The sequence below is a fragment of the Rhinatrema bivittatum genome, chromosome 12, assembly GCF_901001135.1.
Source record: "Rhinatrema bivittatum chromosome 12, aRhiBiv1.1, whole genome shotgun sequence".
Classification (NCBI taxonomy): domain Eukaryota; kingdom Metazoa; phylum Chordata; class Amphibia; order Gymnophiona; family Rhinatrematidae; genus Rhinatrema; species Rhinatrema bivittatum.
This window is the reverse complement of record NC_042626.1, coordinates 77,754,737-77,777,940: the sequence shown is the minus strand read 5'-3', so window position 1 is coordinate 77,777,940 and position 23,204 is coordinate 77,754,737. Positions and strand designations below refer to the sequence as shown.

Below are 23,204 nucleotides of genomic sequence, written 5' to 3'. Positions count from 1 at the left end.
GAGCTTCCAGTTTGGGTCTGGTCCATCCACTCTGCATCAGCCACGCACCCTTGCTCGTGGTGCTCACACTCCTCCACTACCTCTCCGGGAGACCACCTGAAGCCTTCCTAAGTCCAGGCGGTCCGGATACCCAAGGGCTCATCCTGCGGAAACCCCGGACTGTTATTGATGAAGCTCCGGTTAGCCTCTGTCTCCTTGTGTGCTCCGCCTCCTGGTGGCAGGCGCTTTCTGGGTCCAACCAGAGGGCCATACCAATCCTGCACCAGGCCAAGGGTCCACCTCCAGCGCAACAATTATGTAAAATGTATTCCTTTTTGGTATAGTCCCAAACAAGGTTTATTCAAAAAACATTTTTTTTTAAACCATTTGATGCTCAAAAATATTATGCAAAAATCCTCACACAGACTTCAACTTCTTTAAAAATATTTTAGAGCCAAAGTAAACAATATACTGGCCTGGTTCCTAGCAGCATGAGACTCCAAGCAGTAGGTGATCCTCAACAATGTTCCTGAGGGAAACAGGGTTCCCAAAAATCACAAACTCATACTTGAAAGATCCAACCTAGTAGATAAGCATTGCTCTTTTTTTGATTTTTGCAGTTGATCTGTTTTTATTTGTAGCCATGTTTATATTTGTTAGTTTATGTTATTTTGTTTTATGCTTTTAGGATAATTATTGATGACTTTTTCATGGTTATTTTGTTTTATTTTGGTGATTGCTTGTTTTATAATGTTATTGTTTTAATTTTGTTTTATTGGCTGGCTGTTTTATGATTATGTTTTTTATGATTATGGGTGTTATACTGTAAATTGCTTAGAGTATTATCTTTATCTGCATTTGTTTACTGCCTCATGCCAGCCTAGAGCAGTTTACATAGTAAAATATACATAAAATAAAACATATTTAAACATCAATAAACAACACAAGATCAAACCCAGCCAAATATTGTTCTTAGATAATGTGGCATATAAATAAATTGAAATAAATAAATAACACCATTTTGTGCAAATTTATGTTTGGAAAGGCACCTTAGAAATAAAATAAAATGGGGAGGAAGTAACATCATGAGCTGTCTTCAGGGCTGTGCTCCCAAGGCCAGTCTAGCGAATCTTGCAGCAATCTGTGGTTGAAAGTGTGCCAGAAGCAGATTTTGAATGCTGGAAATTCTCAACTTGTTGGTGAGAAAGAAATTAGTCAGCCTGAAACACTTTTCATACGAGGCTGGGGCGGCACAGAGAGATGGTGAACTGTCTGGGGAGGAGGCAGGGGAAGATGGCACTGCGGGAACAGGCTGGGTGGAGGATGTCCTGCCTAAAGGATTGGGAGCCTGGCTCGGCAGTGCCACACTCATGAGGGTGGATTTTCAATGCAGGTTTGACGAGTTCCTTAAAGACATGAGTGTGTTGAAGCAAGACATATTGTCTACAGTTTTGGGCTAATTTTAAATTGCCAGCGCGCGTAAAAACCTGGAGATACAGAGGCGGTTGGACGATGACAGAGGGTTCAGTCAGGTAGCCGGGTAGCGCGCACACATGGACATGCGCGCGTAAGTTTTGAAAATCTACCCCTAAGTCACATAAGGTTTATTCTAGAATCAATTATTTTTTGGTGGATAAAGCTTTGATATCTAAAGTGGGGGAAACAGACATAGAATGAGGGGAGTACTGGGAGGGCAATTCTGGAAGCTTAATGAAAGCCTGCTGGAGGACTCAGAATATTGCAAGTAATTACAATCAGAACTAGAGGGGTATTTGAGGGTTAATGATAATGGGGAGGTCTCAGAAGTGACTCTATGGGACTGCTTAAAAGCTGCGGCTAGGGTAAAACTAATTGCAAGAACAACCCAGGTGAAGAAGCAGAAGGAGAATAATCGCTTGAGGTTAATGCAGGAAATAGGCAAGTTGGAAGTTGCACATACGCGGAGGGTGTCTGCTTCTGTAGTCTCAAAGTTGGAATCCCTAAGAGCTGAATTGAAAGATCTGAATATGGAGGATATACTTTTCAACTGGACAGATTTAAGCAAGAGTATTTTGAAGAAGGTAATAGGGCTGGCCATATGTTAGCTAGGAAGATGAAGGACTGTAAATTTCAAAATCAGATTCTGAAAATTAAGGACAAGACTAGGAAGATGATTTTTGATATTGAGGATATTAGTGGGCACTTTTTCCAATGTTTTTCAGGAGCTGTACACAAAGCAAAAAGATGTCAAATTGGAGGATATAGAGGGGTATCTGGATGGGGTTGTGCTTCCTTGTATTACAGAGGTCCAATGTATGAGGCTGAATATAGAGATATCAGTAGGGGAAGTACAGCAAGCTATTAAGGACCTGAAAAAAGGGAACCGCCCGGTATAGATGGATTCTCTATGGGTTTTTGCAAATCGAGGTCATCAATAGTGGCAGCCCGGCTGGCAGCTATGTTTAATTCTTTACTAGGAGATAATAATATAGCGGAAGATTGTAATACAGCAGGGATCATGGTGCTAGCCAAGCCAGAGGGATACGACATTATGCATCCTACAGACCTAGTTCCCTAATAAATTTAGATGAAGATATTTGTAAAAATGTTGGTTCACAGATTGCAGTCTGTTGCTCCAGGACTAATACATCAAAATCAGATGGGGTTTATCCCAGGTAGACTAGCGTCGGATAATGTTTGCAGAGTGATAAATCTGGTTTGGTGGGCTCAACAACAGCTGATACGTGTGCCGTCCGTGGCAGACCCGCGGCACGGCCCCCTCACCTTTCTACAGTGACTCCAGCCTCCTGTTCCTCCTCACTGGCGGCAGTGAGCCATCAGCTCCATCCTCAGGCCTCCCCCAGTGCCTCCAGCTCTGCCACAGTCCCCGGCGTTCCCGGTCCTGCTTCCACTTCTCGTTGGGCCTCTCCGTGGTCCGCGGAGAGACACTGCTACTTGCACCACGCCCCTCCCTAGGCACGCGCACCAGTGATTTTTAAGTAGGGACCACGGCGGGAACCTAGCCACAGCCCCAGATATGACGTCAGCCTAACTACAGTTTTTAAGCTCAGGCTCCGCTCCCTAGCATTGCCTTTGCAACAGGTCTCTTCGCTGGTCAAGTACTCGTTGCCTCCTAGAGATTCATCTCATCCCTGCATTCCTGTTCCTCGTTGTTCCTGATTCCTGTCTCTTCATTCCTACTCTGCTTTATGCTTCGGATTGACTACACGGACTTTGTCTTTGCTTTACCTGACTTTGCCATTGATCATCTCCAGACCTCTGCTTCACCTGACTACGCTACTGCCTATCTCCAGACCCAGACCTCTGCTTCGTTTGACTACGCATTGCCTATCTCCAGACCCAGACCTCTGCTTCGTCCAACTAAGCTTTTGATCTTCTCCATGATCAGACCTCTGACTTGCTTGACTACTCTCTTGACTATTTCCGTGATCAGACCTCAACCTTGCTTGCCACTGCCTTTGGATTGCCGCCAGCCCTTACTCAAGCCTGCCCTTGGATGCCTCTCCAGCTTACTCTCTGGATGTGGTTTCTTCAGGCTTCGGCCTGCTTTTGCTCGAGCGCCCCCTGTCTGCCTTTGTTCCATTGGTGCCTGAGTTTCCAGGACATTATCAAGTCCAGAGTAAGATGGAAGCGGTACAGAGAAGGGCGACCAGGAAGGTGGAGGGTCTTCATAGGATGACATACGAGGAGAGATTGAAGAATCTAAATATGTACTCCCTGGAGGAAAGGAGGAGCAGGGGTGATATGATTCAGACTTTCAGATACTTGAAAAACTTTAATGATCCAAAGACATCGACAAACCTTTTCCGTCAGAAAAAAATCAGCAGAACCAGAGGTCACGAGCTGAGGCTCCAGGGAGGAAGACTAAGAACCAATGTCAGGAAGTATTTCTTCACGGAAAGGGTGATGGATGCCTGGAATGCCCTTCCGGAGGAAGTGGTGAAGTCTAAAACTGTGAATGACTTCAAAGGGGCATGGGATAAACACTGTGGATCCATCAAGTCTAGAGGACGTGAATAAAGTGGAGGCATTCAAACACTGCACAGAGCGGCAGTAGCCACAGCGGCATTCAAACACTGCACGGAGCGGCAGTAGCCACAGAGGCATTCAAACACTGCACGGAGCGGCAGTAGCCACAGAGGCATTCACGGAGCGGGATGCCAGTGGTCAGTAGTTGGTGTTCCACCTTCACGGAGCGGAAGGATGGAGGGCTGCTATTTCCAAAAATAAATAAATAAATAAATAAAACAAAAAAATAAAAACAGGGGTGGGTAAGAGTATGGGGCAAGGGGGTGGCCTGCTTGTTACAGCGGTTGCTACCCCCAATTGAGCTGGATGTCATTTGGATGCAGATTCAAAGCTGCTCTCTAAATTGGGTGGAGGGGAATTAGGGCTGGAGGGTACTGGAAGCCAATAGTAACAGGTGGGAGAGAGAAAAAGGGAAAAAAATAATGGATAAAGTGCGTAGCTTGCTGGGCAGACTGGATGGGCCATTTGGTCTTCTTCTGCTGTCATTTCTATGTTTCTATGTAAGACTGTACCATCTCTCACCTGCTGTCTCTGGGCTGAACCAACTCATACTGCAACTACATACAGAGGCCCACCCAAGTCCTGCTGGCCCCGGCACCCAAAGGCTCAACACGCAGGGAATGAGGGCTGGTATAGATGAAGCTCCAGTGGCCTCTGTCTATCAGCCCACTTCGCCTGCCGACGGTGGGGACCCGTAGGTCCTTACCTACATAAGAAATTGCCATGCTGGGTCAGACCAAGGGTCCATCAAGCCCAGCATCCTGTTTCCAACAGAGGCCAAAACCAGGCCACAAGAAACTGGCAATTACCCAAACACTAAGACGATCCCATGCTACTGATGCAATTAATAGCAGTGGCTATTCCCTAAGTAAAATTGATTAATAGCCATTAATGGACTTCTCCTCCAAGAACTTATCCAAACCTTTTTTGAACCCAGCTACACTAACTGCTCTAACCACATCCTCTGGCAACAAATTCCAGAGCTTTATTGTGCGTTGAGTGAAAAAGAATTTTCTCCGATTAGTCTTAAATGTGCTACTTGCTAACTTCATGGAATGCCTCCTAGTCCTTCTATTATTTATTTATTTTAGGACTCTTATATACCGATATTCTTGTAACAAGTTACAAATCACTTCGGTTTACATTAAAACAAGGATGAGCAAACTTGGATCCAAGTAACATGGTTTAACATGGGGGTTTAACATGGGGATAACTGGAAGAGATCATCTGCATAAAGAACAGAAAGCTAGAGATGTTGTTCTAGTGGCAAGCAGCATAACTGACTCTAAGGTATAAAAAGACTCTACTGTTCGTCTGAGCAAGAGAAGGCTTGGGTGAACAGCCAGGTTTTGAGTCTTTTTTTAAATGTAATCGTGCATCTTTCGAGCCGGAGATCTGGCGGGAGAGAGTTCCATTGTGTTGGGCCAGATGTGGAAAGCGCTCTCTTTCTTACTGATGTTTTGATGAGGGGGGCATGGAGAGTGTCTCTATACACTGATCTCACCAGTCTAGAGGGTATTCGTGGCCAAAGTGGGATCTTGAGTTCCAGTGGTGTGATGTTGTGAATGGTTTTGTGAATGATCGTTAGAGTTTTGTATAAAATTCTGAATTTGATTGGGAGCCAGTGGAGATTCCGCAGGATGGGAGTAATATGGTCCCTTCTGTTGGTCTTGGTCAGAATTCTTGCCGTTGCATTCTGTAGCATCTGTAAAGGTTTGATGGTGTTGGTAGGGAGGCCGAGGAGGAGTGAATTGCAGTAATCGATTTTTGAAAAAATGATTGCCTGGAGAACTGTACGGTAGTCCTGGAAGTGGAGGAGGGGTCTCAACCGTTTTAAGACTTGAAGTTTAAAAAAACAATCCTTTGTGGTGTTATTGATGAAACTTTTGAGGTTCAGATTGTTATCCATAATGACTCCTAGGTTTCTGACTTGAGGGGAGAAAACTGGTTGAATTGAGGGGCGTGTGTTGGTCTCTGGATAATTTCCGTCTTGGGTGACGAGGAGAAGCTCTGTCTTGTTTGTATTCAGGATCAAATTGAGGCTTGTAAGAAGGTTGTTTATGGATTGAAGGCAGGTGTTCCAGAACTCCAGGGTTTTATCTAGTGAGTCGGTAATCGTCTATTTATATTATTATATTATTATTATTATTATATTATTCAAAAGTGTAAATAACCGAGTCACATCTACTCGTTCAAGACCTCTCATGATCTTAAAGACCTCTATCATATCCCCCCTCAGCCGTCTCTTCTCCAAGCTGAACAGCCCTAACCTCTTCAGCCTTTCCTCATAGGGGAGCTGTTCCATCCCCTTTATCATTTTGGTTGCCCTTCTCTGTACCTTCTCCATCGCAACTATATCTTTTTTGAGATGTGGCGACCAGAATTGTACACAGTATTCAAGGTGTGGTCTCACCATGGAGCGATATAGAGGCATTATGACATTTTCCTTTTTAGTCACCATTCCCTTCCTAATAATTCCTAACATTCTGTTTGCTTTTTTGACTGCTGCAGCACACTGAGCCGACGATTTTAAAGTATTATCCATTATGATGCCTAGATCTTTTTCCTGGGTGGTAGCTCCTAATATGGAACCTAACATCGTGTAACTACAGCAAGGGTTATTTTTCCCTATATGCAACACCTTGCACTTGTCCACATTAAATTTCTTATCAATGTTTTACACTTAATTTCTTATCAATGTTTTCTTATCAATGTTTTCCACTTAACTTGACAATGCTTATGTTTTATCCTATTTTCTTCAGATGGATCCTTCTTCCAATTTTTGAAGGATGTTTTTTTGGCTAAAAGAGCCTCTTTCACCTCACCTTTTAATCATGACGGTAATCGTTTTGCCTTCCTTCCACCTTTCTTAATGCGTGGAATACATATGGATTGCGCCTCTAGGATTGTATTTTTAAACAATGTCCAAGCCTTTTGAACACTTTTAACCTTTGCAGCTGCACCTTTCAGTTTTTTTCTAACTATTTTCCTCATTTTATCAAAGTTTCCCTTTTTAAAATTTAGTGTTAGAGCTGCAGATTTACTTATTGTCCCCCTTCCAGCAGTGTCCAGCTATCTTGTTGACTGTTGATGCTGAAAAAGCCTTCAGTATGGTCCACTGGGAATACTTGTTTATGGTTCTGGAAAAATTGGGCCTGGGAGGGAATTTTCTTGCATGGATTAAAAAACTAAATGCTAAACCAAGTGCCTGTATTAAAGTAAACAGTGAATATTCACCAATTTTCCAGATAGAAATCTTGGCGTCCTGCTGGATAGTAACTTGATGAAAAAGCATATCTCATATAAAATAAGAAATGGTTACCATAAATTAAACATGTTAAAACATTTAAAGCATCTTCTTACATATGAAGATTTCAGGACAGTGTTACAAACCCTCATATTTACTGAATTTGATTATTGTAATGCCCTATTACTGGGTTTTTCCAGCTAATACAATCCGTTCCTTGCAGCTACTTCAGAATGCTAGTGCAAGAGTTTTATCAGGTAATAATAAATTTGATCACATCATACCTGTTTTGAAAACATTGCATTAGTTACCAGTCAAATTCAGGATACAACATAAAGTACTTTGCATTCTTCATAACATGATTAACAATGACCATAGTGATTGGTTAAGTGCTTCACTACATTTATATGTTCCACCTTGAAACTTGAGGTCTTTAAATAAAGGTTTATTACAAATTCCCTACTGCACTCTGCACACTTAAGTGAGGTGAGAGAGAGGGTGATCTCAATTGCTGGTCCAAAACTGTGGAATACAATGCTGAACATCTTGCGTGTCCAGAAAGATACAAAGCGCTTTAGAAAGGATTTAAAAACATAGCTATTCAGTGTAGCATATGCTGGCAAAGAAAAGAAAGTAGAGTTCAGTTACAGTAAGGCTGGGGAGTAGTTGTGTATTTTATGCTTTGTTTTTTATTGTGTAATAATGATTTTATATGTTTGAAATTATTTTATTGCTTTTTATTGTGAACCGCCATGATTGCTTGTCCAGAACAACAGTATGTAAATAAATGTGAAATATATGAAATAGAACGCGGTACGAGCTAGAGATGCCCCCATTTGCCTTTCATTTTTGCATTATATTTAGAATAACATTTGGAGAGAAAATATGGAGGCGATCCAGGGCATTAGGGTGGGGACAGAGGTGTACAAACTATCCATGTCCGCGGATGATGTTTACTTTGATAGAGCCTGGGCAGTCTTCTCCTCCTTTGATGTCTTTTACCTCCTTTGCACAAGTATGGTAAGGTATCAGGGTATAAAATGAATGCAGGCAAGTCTAAACTTCTGAATCAATCTCTCTCTCAGAGGAACAAGAAACATTAAGTACTAAGTCTAATTTCCCATTCAAATTAGTTAAAAAAGGGGTGAAATATTTGAGAGTAAAAATCAGAGCCAGATTGAAAGATTTGTTTGATTTAAACTATGGGGATACATGATAAGATGGAAGAAGGGAAACGTCTTCTGGCTGGGCAGAAGCACCATTACAAAAATGAATGTTCTCCCCAGGCTTTCTTATTTATTTCAAATCCTACCGGTCTTCATATCTGAAGGATGTATGGCTTTATGGCAACGTAAATTATTCTGCTTCACTTGGAAGTGCAGACCGCCCTGGTTGGTGAGATGAGTACTGTAGTTGTCTAAGGTCAGAGGAGGGCTGGGGGTGCCTTGTCTACAATGATACTATGTAGTGGCTCAACTCAAAACGGTATTAGAATGGCACAAAGGATGGATTAATATGGAAAGGGCAATGTCAAATAATATACAACCTGATGTTATGGTATGGGTACCAGAGAAGGAAAGAATATTGCTTAAGGTGGTGTCTCTGATTATAGCCCTAACTCTTGACTTGTGGAATCGATGGAAGAGACGTTTGGTTAGAGATAAGAAGTATTTTCCCAGTACATCACTTCATTACAATATGGATTTCATTCTGGGATATTCTTCAACAATGGCTACAAGGTAGAGAACGGGTGTACTAGATGAGCAAATTTGGGATGGTTACTGAATTATGGGTTTTGAGGAGATTCGGAGGTCTTTTGATACTCCTAGTACAGATTATTACTTTTATTTGCAGGTGGGCCATTGGGTGCAATCTAAGGAGGTGGTAGCAGAGTTACAGAAAAGGAAATCATTGTTTGAAGGATACTGCGGACAAGCGCATAGAATAACGGGGTTATTCTAAACTTTATGCTTTGTTAATTGGGGAATTATCATATAAGCCTTCACATATTGTGGTATCGGAGGAACTGATTTGGGAAGTACAGAGTGGGATTCATGTTTTGTGCAGGTAAAAAAGAGTTCATATTGGCTAACATTGTAGAGAATGGATATAAACTGCTGTTTGGGTGGTATACGTCTCCGATAAGACTGAATAAGTTATACCCATCTCTGGAAGATAAATGTTGGAGAGGATGTGTCAAATATGGGACATTTTTTCATATGTGGTGGGAGTGTACAGTTATAGAGAAATTTGGGGAACTGGTTGAGCAATTCATTTATGATATATTGGGGAAAAGGATTTTAAAATATCCGATAATCTTCCTCTTGAATGTATCCAATATTGAGGGTGAGAATTATTAAGTATTTTTAGCTAAACAAATTATCAGGGTCATTCTTCAAAACGCAATGAGCCATTATCGCCTGCGTTAGGGCCTTATCACATGCAATATGGCCCTAACGCATGCAATAACGACTGCATCACGACGTTAAAATTAAAATCAGGGAAAGGGGGGGGTAGGGCAGGGTTTGGGCAGGATTAACAAAATTTTGGGTCCAGTAGTGCTGCAGGCAATAATATTTTACACATTATCGCCGGCAGTAGCACCAGAAATAGCTGCACCTTTTGCAGGGGAACTATGGGGGCGATAGTGTGCGCCGAAGCTGCAATTGCGGCAGGCGAAAATGCACTGCTGCGATGCGGCCGGGTGCACACTATCACCCCCTGCCCCTTTTCTGGCCACGGCTATAGCGGAATGAAAAATCTAGGGCTATATTAGCTGCTAGATGTTGTGGCATGTCATTGGAAAGATCCTCTTTAAAAGTAGTGTGTCAACGACTAGATAAAGTGTATTATATGGGTAAAGAAACTGCAATGAAAAGGAAGCAATTGGGTAAATTTGAACTGCAGTGGCAATCTTATATTAATTGGAAAACTTATGTTAATTGGAAAAAAAGGCCTGCAAAATGAGTAATAAGGTAGACTTCCCATATGATACAGTCTAACTATTGGTTGGATTTGTATGTGGGGTAATGAATTTTCATGGAGTGTGGGAAAAGGTTGGATGGGGGGGAGGGATGTGGGGATGGGGACGGGAGAAGAAGGGGAAAACAATGGAAGGTAAACATGGGTATTATTATGGTGCACAATGATCTCTTTGTATTATGTGGTTATTGCACTCAAACTCTGTATTTCCTATAGCTGTTTGTTCGATGGATATTGGATACTAGTACCGTTGGGACGGGAACAAATTGCTGTATTAGTACAGTAAGTGTGGCTTTGTGCTTTGGACATAGGTATTTGTATGCTTCTGAAGAAAAACTGTGCTTACAAAAAAAATAAATAAAATAAAAACAAATAAATGATATCCTTTGAAAAAAATACTAGCCATTGGATTATCAAATACATCAGTCAAATGGATAAACTCCTGTTAGAGAGATACAAGAATTAAGATGGGTTCCTGTTATATTCCTCCCAAGTGCCTTTATATGTGGATGGCCTGCCCTGTTCCATGTAAGTGAAGATTTATTTACAGCCATATAACACAAACACTTTTAAAAACTAAGCTGTAAATTCCCAAAACATGAACTCGGCTTTCTGCATTGCCTGCCTATTAGTTCTACACAATATTTCCCCAGCATGGAAAGGACACGAGCCAGTACAAATTGATGAGCATCAGGAAACACAAAGTATTTGTGAATTTGCATTTTTTCTCATAATTAAAATGCATTTATCCAAACCTGTGAATGATGTTCTTGTTTTCATGTGCCCAAGTTGCAGGAATAAAGAGACAACACAAAGTCTACAATGTTTATATTTTGTCTTCGCCTAATTATACATGGTAACAGCGAACGTTCATGCGTAGACTTCAAAGTAGTTTAGTGCACAGCCACTGAAAACACTTGCCACTTGGACAGCAGCTTTTCCACTCCAGTGGGTTCTGAGCTGGCTTCCTTTGAAGAGGGCGCTCTGCAGATACTGAAAGGAATTATTTTATTCCAGCAGCAGCACTTTCACCTGGCTAGACAATGTACATTGAAAGTTTTTATGTTGTGTGGTAAATTATTGTTTTTTATTCATTTTCATTTGGAGGATTGTAGACAAAGGGCTTTCAGGGACTTTACAGATATTACTTAACAGTCTGAATGGAATCATATTAGGTGTGAAGTAAAAACTAGCAGGAGCTACATATTCTCATGTAGCATTGTTTAGATATATCAGGGGCAATATTTATTTATTTAAAAGATTTCTATGCCGTGTTATCCTTTATTCTAAGTGACTTACAGAAAAAAAATCACAGATAAAATACAAATAAAATAACATACATAACAAAAAGCTCAGTCTTCCCAAACAGGCTAACAGGGAACATGTTAATGTCCTGCCAAACTGAGAACCAAAAATATAGCAGTACTATAATTACTAAATCTGATTAAATGCTTCACTAAATAAATGTGTTTCTAAGGTCATTTTTAAACATCTTGAAATGTGGTTCTCTCTTAAGAGGCTCAGGCAGCCAGTTCCATAATATAAGGCCTGCTACAGCAAACAGCCTTTGGAGGGATTTTGCCAATCTAACTGTATGAACTGCAGGTACATCAAGCAGGCAATGACCAGTGAACCTCAAATATCTTTCTGGTTTATAATAAAGAATTAATTTTTGAAAAAGCCAAGCTCCTAATTTAGGATTCTAAGAAGGTAACTCTGAAACAGCCATGCAGGCTAACATGTAAACTCATATGCCAGTTCGCGCCAAAGGATGTGGCCATATTATAACATATGTGCGTATATGTGTGCATGTATAAAATAGGCTGCATGTGCGTATTTGTGTGCGCACAATTTTATATGGACATGCACATGTGCACACAAATGCCTCTACTGCAAAGGTGGGGGGATTTTAGTAGACACGCTCGCCGACGCACTTACCAGTTTCTCCAGTTCATTCTCAGTTCACCCAGGTAAGGGATAAGACTTCCTAACCCCCCTAGTTAAATAGCCTCCCTTTTACCCTGTTAGCACCAACTCTTAAAATCCCACTGACTATCCTAGAATTTTTTATGTTATTACTTAAACGACATCCATAGCAGTAGTAAAGTTACATGTCAGGGAACCCTGGTGCACGCTTGTGAGCATAAATACTTACACGCACATTTCATGTTAAAGTCCCAGAATGCCCTGCCTTCTTATTTGGGCGAGTTCCAGGAGATAGGTGTGTACTCGGGCACCTTTAAATTCCGCACGACGCATGCTGGCCAGACATACTCGCATATCTCTCGGTTTTGGCGCATGCTGGGCTTTTAAAATTCACTTTTTAGTTTTCAGCTGAAAATTCATATAAATTTAAGACCCTAAACTTAAGCCTGATATTCATTTACCTAGACTTAGGATTCTAAATTAGATGTGTAATTTTGAAAATCAGTGCTAAGCTCCTAACTTTGTTTCCCTGCTTTAACTCTATCCCTGTAGCCACCCACTTTCTAGGACCCTACATTGTTGTGGAAGGGGACCCTTGGACTGAGGGGGAGTTGGCATAACGTGCGGGGAGGAGCCCTGCAGGTCTTCACCGTTGGCAGGCAGAGCTGGCTGAAGCAGAGGCCCAACTGGAGTTTCACCAATACCAGCCCTCGTTCCCCTTAGGTTGAGCCCTTGGGTGCTGGGGCAGGCTGGACATAAGCGTGGGCCTCTGTGGAGGTGAAGATCCGTCACATGGAAGAAGTTGCAGGCCAGTACAGTAAGGGAAAGCGGAGTCAGGACAAGCAGCGGTCAGGGCAGGCGGGAGATAATCTGTCAGGTTCAGGCTGTGGTCAAGGCAGGCAGAATTCTCGCAGAGTTGAGGTTTAGGCAGAGGTCGGCCCAGGCAGAGTTCAGTCAATAACGGTAAACAAGCAGTGATCAGTGGCAGGAGGAGGTCAGGCAGTGTCAAGGTCAATCCGAGGTCAAGCCAGAAGTCCTTTCCAAAGTTGAAGCCGGAACACTGATCCGAAAGCCAGAAGTCTAATCCGAGAGTAAGGAACAAAGAGGAGGATGAGGGACCGCAGGAGCAAGAAGGGACGCTGAAGACAGATGAGGAAGACTGACTAGGAAGGCAAGAACTCAAGACGAACCAGACAGCCAACAGAACCGGGAACAAGACACAGGAACTCTGGGACACAGCAGGAATCAGAAACCAGGAACAGAAGATAGGAACCAGGAACGCTGAGGGAATGCACTTCTCTAAGGAGACAACCTAATGCCAAGGCACTGAGGGGGCATCTCAGGCAGACTTAAATAGTGGAGGGCTCCTGACATCATCAATGGGTGCCTCTCTGATTTTCCCGCTGCTGGCCCTTTAAATTCAGTGCAGGCGTTGCGCATGCGTGCTAGGGAAGTTAGGGCCAGAGTCGGCGGCATCCTTCCGCAAATGAAGGGACATGCACTTGTGCCGTGCTGTGACCTGAGTCTGGGTGCCCCTGGGAAGGAGGTAAGAGTGGCAGCTCACGTGAGGGGGCTATGAGCTGCCAAACGCAGCATAAATTTAGACACTTGATGAAATTAGGATCCTAAATTTAGGAACTTATCCTAAAAGGGCCAATCAAGAATCCTAAATCATTTGAAATTGGCCCCCATAGTTTTATGTTATTTGAGAATATAATAATTTGGTTTATGTAGTAACTTTCATTCAAATAGGATCCTTTTACTTTCTTTAATTTTTGACCCAGCAGTTTCCTACCACTCCACTGGGGCTCCAGCTCAATCAGAACTAGAGCTGGGATCTGACACGGTCAGCCTTCATTTGCAACTACTTAGAGGTTTTTCCCATATTTTATTTCCCTCCTCCCCAGATGTATGTAGTCTGGTCCTTTAGCCAAGGCTCATGCACCAAAGCTCCTTCTGAAACCTTGTAATCATGGTCCCTGAATCTGGCAGCCAAGTATCATCCTTAAGTGATGCTTGCACAGCCCCACCCAAGCCAGGGAGTGCGGATCAAGCTATTAGGACAGCCTCCTCCTATGCTTTACTGCTTTAACTTCTGAAATGTACAAGCAGCTGATTAGGACAGAAAGTTTGGCTGCAGTTTTGGTGTCTAAAATGTATAAGAGAGAGCTTCCAGTGATGGTTTTACCAGCAATGAGTGGTAAACCTGTTATGATAATAAGAGAGTTGGACGATGAATCCTTACCCTTCCGCTTAAGAAAGCTATTGCTGATGAATCCTTGAAATATTGTATGTTATTTACGAATTCTTCGTTTCTGGAGAGTCTAAAGTAAACCAGTAGGGTCAACAACCTTAAGTGCACTTAGTGCTGGTTTTGTTTGTGAAATTTCAGAAGAAATCTAAAAGTATCCATAGCTAATCTGAGGCCTGAGCTGAGCTATTGTGCTTCCTGTGCATGATCCACTGAGCTGTTCGCCTTCTTGTTGTGAACAGAGCTTTACTAATCACTCCATGTGACAGCTGCTTTGATCTGGGGGATGTAGGGGCCTTTCCAAGTTCACACTTATTCCTGTCTGACTTTCCAAGTTCACACTTATTCCTGTCTGACTTTACTCTTTTCAAATTGCTGAACTTCCTAGAAAAATCTCAGGAGTAAGCCTACAATCCCTGGATAACAGGCATTTTCTATGGAAAAGTTTCTATAAGATAGCACTTGGACATAAGGGGAAACAAGTCTCCACTTATACCACTCTGATAGTACCTGGCTATAAAGGTATTATAAAAGCCATTTGTGTATGTTGTGTATTTATTTATGTTATCTTTTTCAAATACTGTGTTGCTTGTGAGGGACATACAACAGAATGAGAAATTGACAACATGATGGAAGAATCTGCTAAGCATCTTGTAATACTCCTGCCCAGAGGTCACAAGACATAGATATTGATGGCAAGCACCTGGGGAGAAAGGCAAATGAATAAGGCTAGATATAAGAAAGCAGTTACCAATACTGTTAAACAGTATTTTACTAGCATGAGAACTATATAACCTTCAGTGCCTTCTTGCTTTGTTATGTGCCATGGTGACGTGGGACAGCAGAGGCCTGGAGGAAAAGGCTTACCATACAGAATAAAGGAAGGAGGGGATCGGTAGCCGAGTCTTTTCTGATGGGGTTTGCTGGCAGTGGGAGGGCAATTTTCAAAGCAGTGCTTTACCCATATAACTGGTGCCTTTCTACATGCCCCTCTTGAATGGGGCATATTCAGAAGCACACTTGGGGGAAGGATCAGGATTTACACATACAATTTTAAATTTCAAAACGTACCCACCCGAATGGCAGATGCAAATGGTTTAATTGTTATATTGCCCTATACTAATATATATTGCTTCTCTTTCTTTTTCAGAGGTGTGAGCTGTGTCCACACAAAGACGGTGCCCTTAAGAGAACAGACAACGGAGGTAAATGAATATCCCACTCCTCAGCATTAGAGCATATGCATATAGTGGAGTGCTTTCTTGGTGCTAGCCTGTCAGGGCATTGTGGTTGCTGCTGATGCGAGGCAGCTGTAGAGCTCAGAATGGACTGCTCTGTGCTGCGGGAAATATGACATATCAGGTGTGAAGCTTGCTCCCCCAGTCTCACAGCATCTCAGCTGTATAAACACACTTATTGAGAGTGCAGTTACCTCTGTAGGATCCATCCACACTAGATCCCAAATGCATAGCATCGAACTGGGGAGCTACCATCCCAGTCACTAGGATTTGATTATCTTTTATTCTGACATTATGGTCAGATCACTAGCTTGTTATAATCAACAGTTTACATCTTATTGCTGTTATCCTTCTCAAAAGATTTTGGAAATTCTGCCTCCTGTGTCATCTTTCTCAAAATACAAAAGCAAGAATACCTTTTTTTAAATTCATTGATATCTCTGGAAGTCTACTATACAGAGTATGTCAGCAACAAGAGATGGGAGATATTGTAGAAAACGAGAATAAGACATTAAAAAAAGAGGAAATATATGGGATGTTGTTTATAATTTTTTTTCAGCACTTTTCTCTCTGCATTCATTGAGGTTCTTGGCTCTTCTTCCTATTATCCACATCAATCTAGATCATTAATAACAATAGGAGTAAAATGGAGCTACAAAAGAGAAAAAGAAATATATGACAATATATTTCATGACAAAATGATCAAGGTGATATATGACAGCCAGGGTCAGGAAACTTGATCTCTTGAGAAATCCTGCCCTAAGAAGCTGACTGCTCTCCTTTTCTATCTGTGTGCTCCTCTTTCCAGGCTGGGCCCATGTTGTCTGTGCACTCTACATCCCGGAGGTGCAGTTTGCCAATGTTCTGACCATGGAACCAATAGTGCTGCAATATGTACCTCATGACCGTTTCAATAAGGTAAGCACTCTGATCCCTTCCGGCTGATGAGAACACATCCCCTTTCTCTGCATCCAGAGAAGCACAGAATAAAAGTTAACATCAAACAAAAAACTAAGCGTATACCTTTTTATTGGATTAACTTAATACATGTTTTACTAGATTTGGGGAGCAATTATTCCCTTCCTTATATCAGAACAGAATGAGCAAAAAAACATTACCAAAAAATATGTGAATCATAAGTTATTCCAATGACAATGTGAAGGGGAAGGGGAATTGGGGAGTTTGTGGATGATCAGAAGGTGCAAGGCAGTGTAATTTTATGGCTCATAAATTTTACTTCCTGTCACCTTCTGATCACCCATCAACCCCTTCACACTATCATTGTAATGCTTTTTATGTGTTACGATTCTGTCTGCTGTGTAGCCTCATTGCATCCTGATTGGGACTCCTCCCCACCTGCAAAGGCTTCCAATGAGCTCTGTTCAGAGCTATTCAAGCCATCTAAATGGCCTCCTGATTCAGCCTGTCTTGCAGCCTTTGCTCCACCATGGGTCTTCAGTGAGCTTAACCTCCAGCCTTGACAAGCTCCAGCCATGTGTAACCCAGCCTTGCCATTGTATCCTTGCCTCTTCATGGAATCACCCTTGGCTCTTTGACCTGGCCACTGTTCCTTGTTCTATGTCTTGTGGCCTTTGGGCCTTCTTGCACCTTGCATTGCCTTGTAGCCTCCAGGCTTTCTTGCTCTTTGCCTTGTGGTTCTCGGACCTTCTGTTATGTTGCATCCTGCCCTGTGGCCTCTGGGCCTTAGCTTGCTCTATGGCCTACTCTAGGCCTTGCCTTGCCCTGTGACCTTGGGGCCTGACCTTACCTTGCTTCTTGCTCTGTGGCCTGTCCAGGCCTCTCCTTGCTTATTGGCCTCTGGGCCTTATGCCTAGTGGCCTATGTCTTCTAATTAACTGTCTTTGGGCCTTTGTCCAGTGCTGTCCTTGTCTGCCTGGTCTAGTTCTATCTTGCCCAGTCCTAGTCTTAATCTCCTTTCCCTGTCTTGCCTATGTGTTGTCTTGCCTCAGCCTGAACCTCGTTCTAGTCTCTGCCCAGTTCCAGCTTGTCTGCATCTCTGTTCAGTCCCAGTTCCAGCTCTGTGTCCTATCCCGGTACCCATTATTGAGGCTCAGCCTCGCTTCAGACTACCAGCCTGTCCACCCTTGTTTCAGTTTGACCAGCTTTGCTCCTGCCTGTGCAACGGTTGATTTTAAAAGCCCTACAAGTGCCAAAACCGGAAGATACGCACATATCTCGGGCCAGCGTGCAAGTACGCGTGTATCTCCCGGGAAGCGCACAAATAAAAAAGTTTAAAAAGAGGTGGAGCATGGGCACAACATAGACATTCTGAGAAGTTACCCTGAAACTCAAATGTAAACTAATACCAACAACACCACCTCGTAACCATGAAATCTCAATATTTGACACCGAACATACTCAAATATGCCTTATCTATTGTCCCCCTAGCTTACTTGAGCTAAACATATCACCACTAATTGAATATTTAACAATTAATTTAAACCCCTCCAAACCAACTATCGTGCTTGGAGATTTCAACCTTCATATGGACACAAATCCACTATCTAATACATGCCAAACACTAAACGATTTGATGACAGCACTAGGATTCACATTAATCACAGATAGACCTACTCACAAAGCGGGACACTCACTGGACCTCACTTACATCAACCATAGCTTCTTTGAACATATGAACACTAAATATAAGCAAATCCCATGGTCAGACCATTTCCTAATTCAGTCCACTATTAAATGCATAAAACCAAAAGAAATACAGGAAAATGAAACTAATTAGAGTTTAAATATCGTCCACCTTTTAACATTGAAACATTAAAATATAAACTAGAAGAGACACTAATACACTTTGACCACAAAGACTGTGTAACCGCAACTACAGAATGGCTGACTAGCACAAATAAATTGGCTGAAGACATTAACCCCACAAAAACAATGCAAATACACGAGCCTAAAACAAAAAACCCATGGTTTAACAAGAGGATAAAGGAAATCAAACAAAGTCTGAGAAAAAAGGAAAAAAAATGGAAAAAAGACAAATCAGCAGAAAACCTAACCAAATTTAGGAAACAACTAGCTTATTATAAAAAAGTAATTCTCGACGCAAAAAAACAATTCTTTAGCGCAAAAATCGAGAAATTTACAAACAATCCAAGAGCTCTATTTAACATAGTAAAAAATCTGACTAATGATAACACAGAGGCGCCCCAAACCCCTAAAGAAAATAAATGCAATGAAATAGCACAGTATTTCTCAGATAAAATCACTAGCCTTAAAGCGAAGATACCGATCTTAACTAAGCAGGAAATTAAGATGCACAAAAGAGATGTAACACCATGGGACACATTTGATGAGGTAACCCAGAGAGAAGTGGAATCCATGATAAAAAATTTGAACCCCGCTCCACATAAGATTGACACCATTCCCACCATGGACATCAAAACTAGCTGATATAACCTCCTATACTATAGCAAAAATAATTAACCTATCACTTAGTGAAGGACTAATGCCAAACTCTCTTAAAGGTGCAATAATTAAACCAATACTGAAGAAAAAGAACAGTGACCCAAATGTCTTAAGTAACTATAGACCTGTTTCAAACTTACCCATGCTTGCTAAATTAATAGAAAAAACAGTACAAAATAGAGATGTGAATCGTGTCCTCGATCGTCTTAACGATCGATTTCGGCTGGGAGGGGGAGGGAATCGTATCGTCGCCGTTTGGGTGTTTAGAGTATCGTTAAAATCGTTAAAATCGTGAACCGACACACTAAAACCCCCTAAAACCCACCCCCGACCCTTTAAATTAAATCCCCCACCCTCCCGAATGCCTTAAATGACCTGGGGGTCCAGCGGCACACTAAAACCCCCTAAAACCCACCCCCGACACACTAAAACCCCCTAAAACCCACCCCGACCCTTTAAATTAAATCCCCCACCCCAAATGCCTTAAATTACCTGGGGGTCCGTAGCGGCGGTCCGTAACTTAAATTACCCCCGGGTCCGTAGCTAAATCGAGGGAAGGGCGAGCGCAGGAAATCCGGCACACTGAATCGTGGTGTCTTCAGCCGGCGCCATTTTGCAAAATGGCCGCCGCAAAATGGCGGCGGCCATAGACCAATACGATTCGGCGCAGGAGGTCGTTCCGGACCCCCGCTGGACTTTTGGCAAGTCTTGTGGGGGTCAGGAGGCCCCCCCCAAGCTGGCCAAAAGTTCCTGGGGGTCCAGCGGGGGCCCTGGAGCGATCTCCTGCCGCGAATCGTTTCCATACGGAAAATGGCGCCGGCAGGAGATCGACTGCAGGAGGTCGTTCAGCGAGGGTTCCAGACCCCCGCTGAACGACCTCCTGCAGTCGATCTCCTGCCGGCGCCATTTTCCGTATGGAAACGATTCGCGGCAGGAGATCGCTCCAGGGCCCCCGCTGGACCCCCAGGAACTTTTGGCCAGCTTGGGGGGGGCCTCCTGACCCCCACAAGACTTGCCAAAAGTCCAGCGGGGGTCCGGAACGACCTTCTGCGCCGAATCGTAGTGGTCTATGGCCGCCGCCATTTTGCGGCGGCCATTTTGCAAAATGGCGCCGGCTGAAGACACCACGATTCAGTGTGCCGGATTTCCTGCGCTCGCCCTTCCCTCGATTTAGCTACGGACCCGGGGGTAATTTAAGCTACGGACCGCCGCTACGGACCCCCAGGTAATTTAAGGCATTTGGGGTGGGGGATTTAATTTAAAGGGTCGGGGTGGGTTTTAGGGGGTTTTAGTGTGCCGCTGGACCCCCAGGTCATTTAAGGCATTTGGGGGGGGGTTCGGGAGGGTGGGGGATTTAATTTAAAGGGTCGGGGGTGGGTTTTAGGGGGTTTTAGTGTGCCGGTTTTCCTGCCCTCCCCCTTCCCCCGATTTACGATTTTTTGACGATAAATCGGGGGAATTGGTATTGTATCGTGGCCCTAACGATTTTTGACGATTTAAAATATATCGGACGATATTTTAAATCGTCAAAAAACGATTCACATCCCTAGAAAGCAACTGGCAGAACATCTAGACAACAATAACATACTTTACCCCTCACAACACGGCTTCAGAAAACACTATAGCACTGAAACATTACTAATCTCACTAACAGATAATGTACTACAGGGGTTTGATAGCGGAAAACACTACATTATGATATTACTAGACCTGTCAGCAGCATTTTACACAGTAAATCACAGCATACTAATAAAAAGGCTTGAAGAAATAGGATTACAAAACAAAACAATTGAGTGGTTCCGCTCCTACCTACACAATAGATTTTTTCAGGTACAGATAAAAAACACAATATCAGACAAAATCAAGCTAATGACTGGGGTCCCACAGGGGTCAGCACTTTCGGCAACTCTATTTAATATCTAAATGCTGCCTCTATGCCACCTCTTGGCAGGACTAGGTATCATACATTACATATACGCTGATGACATTCAGCTAATCCTTCCAATAGAGGAAACAATTGAAAAAACACTAAACTTAGCAATGTTGTACCTAGATATAATAAAACAACTATTAAGCCAAATGGAACTGGTAATTAATATTGAAAAGACAGAATTCATACACCTTGAAAGAAAAACCACTGAATTAATACAGAATCCCATCAAACTTAAAAAGGACCAGATAGTGGAACTAAACTAAAAAGCCAGAAACCTAGGTATAATAATTGACAATGAACTCAATCTTAAGCAACACATATCAGTGAAAGTTAGGGAAGGTTATGCCAAACTTATGGTGCTTAGAAGGCTAAAACCCCTATTAACCCAAGCGAACTTTAGAACCGTTCTGCAAGCACTTATATTCGCGAGCACAGACTATTGTAACACACTCTTCCTTGGATTACCATATACAACACTAAGACCACTACAAATCTTACAGAACTCCACAGCCAGAATTCTAACTGGAAAAAGCAGAAGAGATCACATCACTCAAACACTCGCTGAATTACACTGGCTGCCAATTGAACAAAGAGTCCAATTTAAAACACTATGCACAATCCACAAACTAATCTATGAGAAAAATACTGACTGGCTAAATACTGCACTACGACTACATGTCCCCCAGAGAAATCTAACATCAGCCAAACAAGCTCTACTAACCATCCCCTTGGTCAAGTCAGCAAAACTGACGCAAGTAAGAGAGAGAGCACTATCCCTAGCCAGTCCAATATTATGGAACATACTACCACTCGAAATAAGACTAATGAAAGATCTAAAACTCTTTAAAAAAAAGTTTAAAAACATGGCTCTTCAAAAAAGCTTTTCACAAGGAGAGTGGGGAGTAAGGAATACTAGCGGACAAGAAAGAGAACTCCGGCACACTGTTAAAAGTCAACAAATAGCAGTTATCCCTCCTTTATTATTTTTTCTCATACCTAAAGATTAATTTAAGAGTACAGTATTCTCATAAGAGTACAGTATTCTCATAAGAAAGAACATAAGAAAATGCCATACTGGGTCAGACCAAGGGTCAATCAAGCCCAGCATCCTGTTTCCAACAGTGGCCAATCCAGGCCATAAGAACCTGGCAAGTACTCAAAAACTAAGTCTATTCCATGTAACCATTGCTAATGGCAGTGGCTATTCTCTAAGTGAACTTAATAGCAGGTAATGGACTTCTCCTCCAAGAACTTATCCAATCCTTTTTTAAACACAGCTATACTAACTGCACTAACCACATTCTCTGGCAACAAATTCCAGAGATATATGGATATATATGGATATCATATAAATGGAATTTCCAATCCACAATCCAAATAGTGTATATTATTTGAATCACGTAACCGAAACTTTATTGGCACCTACTAGCTAATTTATAATCCTAACCAGACTTATTTATGTGCCTATCTGTAAACCGTTGTGATGGTATAGCAAATGTTGCTTACCTGATGTAACAGGTGTTCTCACAGGACAGCAGGATGTTAGTCCTCACAAATGGGTGACATCGAGGATGGAGCCCACCACGGAAAACTTCTGTCAAAGTTTAACAGAACTTTGACTGGCCCCTACTGGGCATGCCCAGCAAGGCACTGACCCTGCAGCCAGCAGGGGTCTCCCTTCAGTCTGATTTTCAAAGCTACAGGCAGTGCCTAAAAAAGTAAAAACTAAAACGAACCCAACACCGCGGGGTGGCGGGTGGGTTTCGTGAGGACTAACATCCTGCTGTCCTGTGAGAACACCTGTTACATCAGGTAAGCAACATTTGCTTTCTCACAGGACAAGCAGGATGGTTGTCCTCACAAATGGGTGAGTACCGAGCTGAGGATGTCCTGACTTGCACCAAATGCCCCCAACGACGTGCAACAGGCACAACAACTGGGGTGGAATTTGGTAAAGGGCATCCGCACCCTACCGGGAAGGTGGAAGGGTGTTGGTACATCAGGTTGGAAAAAGGTTACGCAAGACAGATTGGCTGAAGATGGAGTCCTGTCTTCCAGCTTTGTCCAAACAATAGTGGGCTGCAAAGGTATGGAGAGAACTCCAGGATGCAGCTTTACAGATGTCAGGAAGCGGCACCGATCGAAGGTGTGCTACCGAAGTCGCCATGGCCCTCA

The 23,204-nt window shown here is 42.6% G+C and overlaps 1 protein-coding gene across 2 annotated transcripts in view; it reads left to right on the top strand.

The window, feature by feature from the left end:
* MLLT6 (MLLT6, PHD finger containing) overlaps positions 1-23,204 on the top strand; it is a 371,762-nt gene that overhangs the window by 19,811 nt on the left and 328,747 nt on the right. For both annotated transcript variants that reach the window (XM_029573666.1, XM_029573665.1), the window contains exons 3-4: positions 15,565-15,619; positions 16,461-16,570. In XM_029573666.1, the coding sequence (XP_029429526.1) occupies positions 15,565-15,619; positions 16,461-16,570 (165 nt within the window). The remainder of the gene's footprint in view (positions 1-15,564; positions 15,620-16,460; positions 16,571-23,204) is intronic.